Source organism: Meriones unguiculatus, chromosome 2 (assembly GCF_030254825.1).
Source record: "Meriones unguiculatus strain TT.TT164.6M chromosome 2, Bangor_MerUng_6.1, whole genome shotgun sequence".
In the NCBI taxonomy this organism is placed as follows: domain Eukaryota; kingdom Metazoa; phylum Chordata; class Mammalia; order Rodentia; family Muridae; genus Meriones; species Meriones unguiculatus.
In genome coordinates this window covers 185,930,525-185,939,533 of record NC_083350.1, presented here as the reverse complement: position 1 = coordinate 185,939,533, position 9,009 = coordinate 185,930,525, and the positions used below count along the sequence as shown (strand labels likewise).

Below are 9,009 nucleotides of genomic sequence, written 5' to 3'. Positions count from 1 at the left end.
AATCTGGTCATAATCAGTCACTATAATGAGAAGCTTTCCCAAAGCAAGTAGCCGGACAGTAATGACAAGGCCACGCAGTTGATGTATAAAGGCGCTCACGTTCTATATTGCTGAGTGTCGGGTCGGGGGTAGTGAAACATAATGTGATTCTTAAGCACAAAAATGTCTAAAATGTACATGTTCAGTTAAGAACTATAGAAAAAAAACAGAAGATTCGGACTTTAGCCTGTGTCTACAATAATAACAATAAAAATAACAATAAGTGTAGCAAAAAGGAAACTAAAATCCAAGGAAAAATCATACCTTCATAGCTAATCATACAGTACATAAATTATTGCTATTCTTAAGTTTTTGTGCAGTGAGAAGAAAAAGGTTTTCCGGGTAAAATTCTTTCAGCGTCCTATTGATCCTTGTACATGCTATTATTGTTTCATGCTTCCATTTTCTAGAATGTGATGATTGATGAAAAGAATAGATTTGTAACTAGTTTGTATATAAGATCAGGCATAAAAATTGGGAGACTAATGTCTGGAATAATGATAAAGATTCCTAATCTCAATAGTAAGAAATCCTATCTTTTATGTTTTGGCTTCAAGAAAAGATGCTATGGAAGAACAGTGAAATCCACTGTAGGTAGATTTTCTTATCTCATTTAGATAATTACCCCTTGAGGACGTATTAGCAACTTTTTCTTGACTTTGGTGCTAGGATGAGCCCAGGTCCTCCATGGCAGGGCAGTTCCTCTGCCATTTAACCTTGTCCTGCCATTCTCTTCTTGACCATCACTCATTCCTGATTATGTGCTGGGGTAGATTCTCTCTCACAGTGACAAGTGAATCATAAAGGCAAATCTGCCTCGTGAGGCATTATGAGACATTTCATGCTATGTATACTTTCATATTTAGTATGTTAAGATTTGCTTCTGGAAAACAATTATCTCATATTGCTATCTATGTGTTGTATATGATCTGAATTTTCAGGACTTGCTTATCAGCTTATAATTTAACATACTTAATCATTCCCAGGAAATCTTCAGAAAAAGAAGACCTTGAAACAATCATTGCAGAACAAGCAATTGCAACAGGTAATGAATAAAACTGTTTAAGTTTATAAAGTTAGGAAGCATATCACATCGCTGAATAACTAGTATTTCTCTCAACACACTCACATTTATTTGTTAGCGACTCCCAACATGACGTGTTTGCACTCTGGATGTGTTAATGCAGATTAACCCTTTCAGTAATGTTGTGTGGCCTCAAACATTTCCTCTTTTCATAGTGTTTGCTGAGAAGTAGATAAATCTGGGTGGGAAGATGATTCTCAGACTTTCATATTCACAGGCTTTGGTCTTTTTCATTTGTATATGAAAATTTCTACTCAAGATAAATTAAAGAGTATTTTAAAAGAAGCTTCATGGGAAAATAATCTGCCACTGACATTAATAATTAGTTTCAGGGAAAAAGATAGATGAGTGTCTGCCGTTGAGTCCTTTTCAGAGTAGGTGCAAGAAATCTGAGAGGTTACAGCCTTAGAAAAGTAATCCTTTTTAGAAATATAAACAACTACTTTATATCGAAACATTATTGGGAGATAGACACTCTTCTAAACATAATTCCCACATGTTACATCCTCAAAGAGAGTAGCATTGTTTAGTACTTTACAAAAGAAAAATCTATGAAACTTCTCTGCAACAGAAGGAGACCATAACAGAAAACAACAAAACAACAACCAATTAAGGTTAGAGTTGTGGAGCCTAGTCTCAATGGTCACACCTACAAAATGCTCCCACACCTAAGGGCCAGGGAACATTGCAGAAGAAGGGGGTAGAAAGATAGCAGGAACCATGGGACAGGGAGGTTGTAAGAGTGTATCTCCTAGTAATATAAGAAGCTGCACTCACAAAGTTTCACCAACATGACTGTTCAAACAGGAGCTGAACAGGAACAACACTCATGGACATGCCAAATTGGATGGGGAAGGCCCACAAGGTCTCAAGTCTAAACAAAGAACTATAGGCAACCAAGGAATTCTCAGTGTAGGAGAAATTGCTTTCCTGGGAGAAGAGCATAACAGTTCATCACCCAAAACCAAAAAGTCAACTCTGAAATGATGCATACAAGTAACAAAATAAAAACTGAACAGTTTATATTTAGAAATATATATATATATAGACATATGCATGTATGTATGTAATAACAAGTAATAAAAAGGGGGGGCATAGTTTGAAAGAGAGCAAGGAAGGGTGTATGGGAGGACCTAGAGGGAGAGAGGGGAAAGGAAAATGATGTAGTTATATCATAATCTCAAAAATAAAAGAAATAATACAAGTGTAGTACACAGAGTATGGAGAGAAGGAGGAAGCTTGGGAAGGAGGCACTGAAGATAAATGACATAGTTCCCACGTATTTGCTTTGGGAACATCAATAACAACAATAAAATCCTGAAATCATCCCCAGACATAACCAAGTTTCATGTTTAAGATTAACTTCTGTTGTGACTCGTGTTCAGCTGTACACTGTTACCTCTTGGGTAGAGGACACTTCAACAAGAGGCATGTTATGTGGTTAGGGGAAAGACAGATAGACTCCCTTTGAGATAGACTCAATCTTGGAACTCCAGTTGTTTTATACTTAAGAGAGAGAAAAAGTCACGGACTCTACTCAATTACTCATTCTTGGTTTAAAATAAACAGTTTGTGGCTTGTTGATAAGGGTTCCCAGGATTCTAAAAGCTTATCTCTGTTGGTGAGTAGAGTGTGAGCCCTGCGCGGCCATTTGAGTTAGTGAAGGAGGTTCGTCACAAACCACAGGCGGTTGCGCGCGGGGGCACTGGCCGCCCCTTCTGAGTCCACACACTTGATGGCCAACTGAGCTGTGTGCTTGCAGGTGTCCCTGTGGAGGCGCTCAAAGACTCCCTGGGTGAGGAGCTGTTCAAGATCTGTTATGAGGAAGATGAGCACATCTTGGGTGTGGTTGGTGGCACCCTGAAGGACTTTCTAAACAGCTTCAGCACACTCCTGAAGCAGAGCAGCCACTGCCAGGAGGCAGAGAGGAGGGGCCGGCTGGAAGATGCCTCCATCTTATGCCTGGACGAGGACCAGGACTTTCTAAATGTCTACTACTTCTTCCCAAAGAGAACTACAGCACTGCTTCTCCCTGGCATCATCAAAGCGGCTGCTGGCATTCTGTACGAAAGCCGCGTAGACGTGTCCCTGATGCCTCCTTGTTTCCGAAGCGACTGCGCCGAGTTTGTGAACCAGCCCTATTTGCTCTATTCTGTGCATGTGAAGAGCACCAAGCCTTCTCTGTCCCCGGGCAAGCCCCAGTCCTCGCTGGTGATCCCCACTTCACTCTTCTGCAAGACTTTCCCGTTCCACTTCATGCTGGACCGCGACCTGGCCATCTTGCAGCTGGGTAATGGCATCAGAAGGCTGGTGAACAAGAGGGACTTCCAAGGGAAGCCCAACTTTGACGAGTTCTTTGAAATTCTGACTCCCAAAATCAACCAGACATTTGGTGGCATCATGACCATGTTGAATATGCAGTTTGTCATACGGGTGAGGAGATGGGATAACTCAGTGAAAAAATCATCACGGGTAAGGAAAATGCAATATTTTATGCAAAATAGAACCAGTTGTTTCCTATTGAGGGAAAGAAATCACAAGACAAATAAGCACATGCCATTTGCTAACACATCTGTCTAAAATTCTAAAATGATTTCAACAAGTGAATTTCTTGGTATGTTTACTTTCTTGCCTAATTCATTCATTACAAATATTTATGGAATGCAGTTTACTGCCTGACCTGCAGGAAGGTCTGGGCTTTGATCCCTAACATTTCATAAAACCGGACTGGGACTGGGTATATCATGTTTCTAATCCCAGCACTCAGAAGGTAGAGGAATCAGAAGCTCAAGGTCATCTTTGATTATATATTCAGTTCAAGGCCAGCTCCAGGTAAATGAGACTATCTCAAAACAAGGTTTGGGGCAAGATGGCTCAGTGGGTGAAGGTGCTCGCCACTAAACCTGAGGATGAGTTGGATGCCTGGAATGGTGGGGTGGATGCCCTCACATACACACTCAGGAAGGTAAAGACACTTAGAGATAAGTAAACAAATATAAAATCAAAATAGAGAGCTTTATACCTAAGCTAGAAGTGTTCACAGGAGAATCTGCTTGTGATTATTATCAGATAGGACACTGGCCTTGAGTAATTAAAAGCGTTGTTTTCTACAAACAAAGCTGCATGTTGCAAGAAGAGAGTAAACAAATTTTAATGGATATATAAATACTTGGAAGAATAACGATGAATTGCTACAGAACGTATGAGGAAGGGAGGACATGCTTTCATGATAAACAATGTTGGCAACCATGTAATCTCAGGAACAAAAGTTTGCTGACTCCATGGTGATGACGCCATAGACATAGATAAGGAGTGGCCTTAGGTTGCACTGCATGTTCTTCAAGCTGAAAACAGCTGTTTTGCTATTTTTTGCCAAAAAAATAATAATAATTATTTTAAAATGGTGTTAATTGCATCAAAATCAAGGGAGGTAGTGTGTGTTTGTGTGTCTGTGTGTGTGTGTGTGTGTGTGTGTAATTCTCTATATGTATACATGTGAATTGAGTGGTCCAGGACACTCCCTTGAAGCCTTATCTCTTGCAGGCCCCTCTAGGTACATTTGTCTGTGGGTTGGATTGTACTTTTTCTTGCATTTTGGAAAATAGCCTTTGTTAAAAGCTGAAGGTAAAATTGAAACACAGACATGGCCTCTTCTATAAGGCCCAGATATCGTAGGCTGAACTTGCTAGAGAAATAATCATTTCCAAAAGATGTTTTTCTACCTCTCTTGAGAAAGAAAAAAAAAAGAAGAAAAAGGAAAAATTTAGATACATATTTAGAGTCATTTTAATTTCTATCCCTGCCAGATGGAACAAGTAACTCATGGGAGAAAAGAAAAGAAGCTTGCTAAAATAGAAGACCAAAAGAGAGAGAGAGAGAGAGAGAGAGAGAGAGAGAGAGAGAAGAAACCAAGTGAGAAAAGGGAGAAAGAATGAAGGGGACAGGCAGGGTGAATGGAAACTCGGTTTTTATAGGCACCACGTTATGTGAGAACTGTAACTTCAGATTAACCACATGGGAATATGAGAAGAATCCGGCAGCAGCAGAGCCGGCGTGCTGCTTCAAGGAGCCCTAGAGCAAGACGTGTTCTCACCGCTCACAGCAGCTCATAATCTCCGTGTGGTATATCCTAACACAGGCTTCCAATGTCTGCATGAATTTCAGAACTGAGAGCGAACGGAAAGAGATTAAAAAGACTGCTCTTCTACAGCAAATTAGAAACAGAATAGACTATCCCAGTATCCACTCCTAATGCCAGACCCAAAAAGATTACCCCAGTATGCACTCTGTCTCCTGTTCCAGAAAGGTTCAGGGACCTTGACTAACCCACTCTAACTGGTTCTCCTTTCCTTTCAGGTTATGGATCTCAAAGGCCAAATGATCTACATTGTTGAATCCAGCGCCATCTTGTTCTTGGGGTCACCCTGTGTGGACAGACTGGAAGATTTCACAGGACGAGGGCTCTACCTGTCTGACATCCCAATTCACAATGCCTTAAGGGATGTTGTCTTGATAGGGGAGCAGGCGCGGGCTCAAGACGGCCTCAAGAAGAGGCTGGGGAAGCTGAAGGCAACACTGGAGCATGCGCACCAAGCCCTGGAGGAGGAGAAGAAGAAAACGGTGGATCTGCTCTGCTCTATCTTTCCCAGTGAGGTTGCCCAGCAGCTGTGGCAGGGACAAATAGTCCAGGCCAAGAAGTTCAGTAACGTCACCATGCTCTTCTCGGATATCGTAGGCTTCACGGCCATCTGCTCTCAGTGCTCACCTCTGCAGGTCATCACCATGCTCAACGCTCTCTACACGCGCTTTGACCGTCAGTGTGGAGAGCTGGACGTCTACAAGGTAGGCGAGGTGGAACAAGAACGGCTTAGCCAGCAGGTTTGCCTCGAAAGGCACTGTGGCTAGCGCCTGAGGGAACGACAAAGCCGACAGACGGCTCTCTGCTTTTGGGTCACACAGGCTATATCTGGGGGTCAAGCATTGTGCAGTAATTATGTTCTCCAGCCAGAAATAGCTCAATAAGAACCAGTCATTCCCAGAGAGGTCTGCCACATTGTCTTTTAAAAATGAACATAGAACAATGGCGAGAGATTGGGGTGAATGTCTGATTCTTACGGTGAAAAGGTATGGATTAGCCATCCATGGACCAGCCACTTAACTGTGGAAACTTAGTTAAACAAGACCTAATTAAAGGTATGACTCACAGAGAGGATCTTTATCTTTTGTATCTCTAAAAATAAAGAAACAAAGGGTGTATGCAAATTGTCCTAAAATAGATTAATTCAATGCACAGTTTACTTGATACTTTTCACAGGCAGTTAGCAGGAGAGCAGCATCAGCTCCTTAAGACATTTAATGCACCTTCATCAAAGGCAGGTACCCTCAAATTAGAGAGCCCCGCCCCCAGATCATGGCCTCTCCTTCTCTTGCTTTGTGAACAGAGCAACTGATTTCCCAGTTACAGAACAGCAAAAGCAATAGCCATCCCCAGAGCTTACATCCACAAATGACGTACCATGTCCCAGAACCTTTGTGAACGGAACCATTATAAAGATTTTGTAGATGCCAAGTGTTGCGGCTCAGGCTCTGGAATTCTTTGAGGGGTGCCAGTGACCCCATAGGTGTCTGTGTAGACACCGAGGATCCAATAATACATTTATGTCTGGATGTCAAATATGAAATTTCTTTAAAAAAGATTATGAAAAAGGAAAAAATGAAATTTCAGGTTCTCTTTGTTCTGTTCAATTCAAAGGTTTCACTGGCTTAAATTGATCTTGCCTTGTTTTAGACAGCGGCAGTAGGAATAAAACGTTTGTCTTTGCCTGACTCAAATCATCTGTTTAACTTGTCACAGCAGCTGGTTAGTCCAGAGTTCAGCCCAACAAGAAAGAAATAAACTGTTGGGAAGAAGCAGGCATTGTTTATGAGAACACATGGACCCCGCCTTGTTTCTGTAGAAGCAAAACCCTTGTCTTGTGAAATTTCTTACAGGAAATCTCAGAGGGAGTTACGATTTTCTCTTTGGGGAGAGAGGAAGAGGCCCTTGTATAATTACAGATAAAATAATTGGCACCAGTTCAGTTACATTTGATGGTCTCTTGTGGAATTTAGTGTTGATTTCTAGCTATGTTCTCCATGGAGAATGGTTCCTGTCTCAGAACTGAGAGAAGAGAGTTTTTTTGTTGTTGTTATTGTTTTTCATCATGCATCACAGCTGTGAGTATTGAGGAAGCACTTGTCACCCCCTGATTTTAGTTGCAATGGTTCTATCAAAGCTTCCTAAGCTATATCCCCTCCCCAAAGGAGGGTGTCCGCAGAGTTCCTTGGCTAACAGGCTTCAGCTGGAGCAGGATAGTTCACCACTGTTAACCTTTTCCCCAGCTCTCGCTCCTGCTTTGTCATTTCTGCTTTGACATGAAAATAGCTTTTGATAAATGTGAAGAGTCTATTTTTAAAACATTATAAAGAATTCTTTAAGGGTTCCATGCGTTGTATTTTGATCATATTAATTTCCCTCCCTGAACCTCTCCCTCCTGTCTACCGCCCAACTTCATGATGTCTGTCTCCTGGTCAGAGTCCCCCAGACCCAGTGTGTGCTGGCCAACAGCTGATGGACACAGGGCCTGCAGAGGAGTACACTCAGTATATCAGGCATCACGTCATTAAGGAGAACTGACTTTCCGTCTCCCAGCAGCTATCAAATGCCAAAAGCTCCTTGGCAGCTCGGGCTCAAACTCCATTCCTATGTCCTTTCCTCCTTGCTGGGATTTCGTCCGGGTGGAGTTTTCACAAGACCTGTACATGCTGTTGCAATCACTGCAGGTTTCTATGTGCTTTTTCTCTTTTGCATCTGTAAAACACTGTTGTTCTGAAGTCACCGTCCACCTCTGTTCCAGCAGTGATTCTTTCCGCTCTTCCAAGTGGAGCCCATGCCTTGAGAAGGGTATGTTGTAGACGTCTGTTGAGGGCGAACATTTCAAAGTCTCCTGTTCTCTACACATTGACCGGTTGTGGGTCTCTCTGTTAATTACCATCTATTGCAAGAAGATGATTCTGGTGGGGTTTGAGAGATGCACTGATTTGTGGGTATAGTAACATACTTCGATGCTCTGTACATTTATCAGAATAATAGTAGTAGGTTTTTACTCACAGCCCATGACCTCTCTAGTCTCAGGTTCTTGGTCCCCTTGACAATATCAAGTACAGGTTCCATTTGGTGGAATGAGCTGTAAATTTATTTTTTAAAAAGTGGCTGGTTACTCCCTTAACATTCATGCAATCAGTGGCCATATCTTGTGAGGCAGGTCATTAATGTAACACACAGTGTTCAAGTTGGGTAAGATTGATTATTAATTTTTTTCCCCAATGAGCTTCAAAGGACCTTCTAGCACTATGAAAGCTGGCCAGTAGGATGATGGCTTCCAGTTATGTTACCAGCTAACTTCTTTATGTACCATGACCCAAAAATGTAATGTGTTCAGGAGTAGGAGCTTACCTCCAAGTTCGAGAGAGTAATTCATAGCATTGGCAATAGTTTGTAATTTTACGAAGTCTAAGGGACCTCTATTAGCCAACAACTCAAAAAGGGGTAATTCATTCCTGCTACTGTGCCTTATCTATAAAATGTGTACAGCATAAACTATAAGTGAAAATGACTCTAGAGAATAGTCCACTGCTCTTGTAGGAGATAACTCCATGATTTCATTTTCTGTTTGAATTTCAGTCTTTTGGGCATTGTCCAGTTTATTTCTTTGTTCTTTATCTATTATCTTAGCAAAGAATTGTTGATTTACCCAGAATTTGTTTTCATGAGTGGGTAATGAATACCATTGGCACAGTCTGAGAAGGAGGGAGAGTTACATGTGGAGAAGAAAGGGGAGAAAACT

General features: G+C 41.6%; 1 protein-coding gene across 4 annotated transcripts in view; it reads left to right on the top strand.

The window, feature by feature from the left end:
* The window catches only part of Gucy1a1 (guanylate cyclase 1 soluble subunit alpha 1), a 54,846-nt gene that overhangs the window by 32,891 nt on the left and 12,946 nt on the right, over positions 1-9,009 (top strand). For all 4 annotated transcript variants that reach the window (XM_060378487.1, XM_060378486.1, XM_060378488.1 and 1 more), the window contains 3 exons: positions 1,026-1,084; positions 2,886-3,595; positions 5,480-5,965. In XM_060378487.1, coding sequence (XP_060234470.1) covers positions 1,026-1,084; positions 2,886-3,595; positions 5,480-5,965 — 1,255 coding nt within the window. The remainder of the gene's footprint in view (positions 1-1,025; positions 1,085-2,885; positions 3,596-5,479; positions 5,966-9,009) is intronic.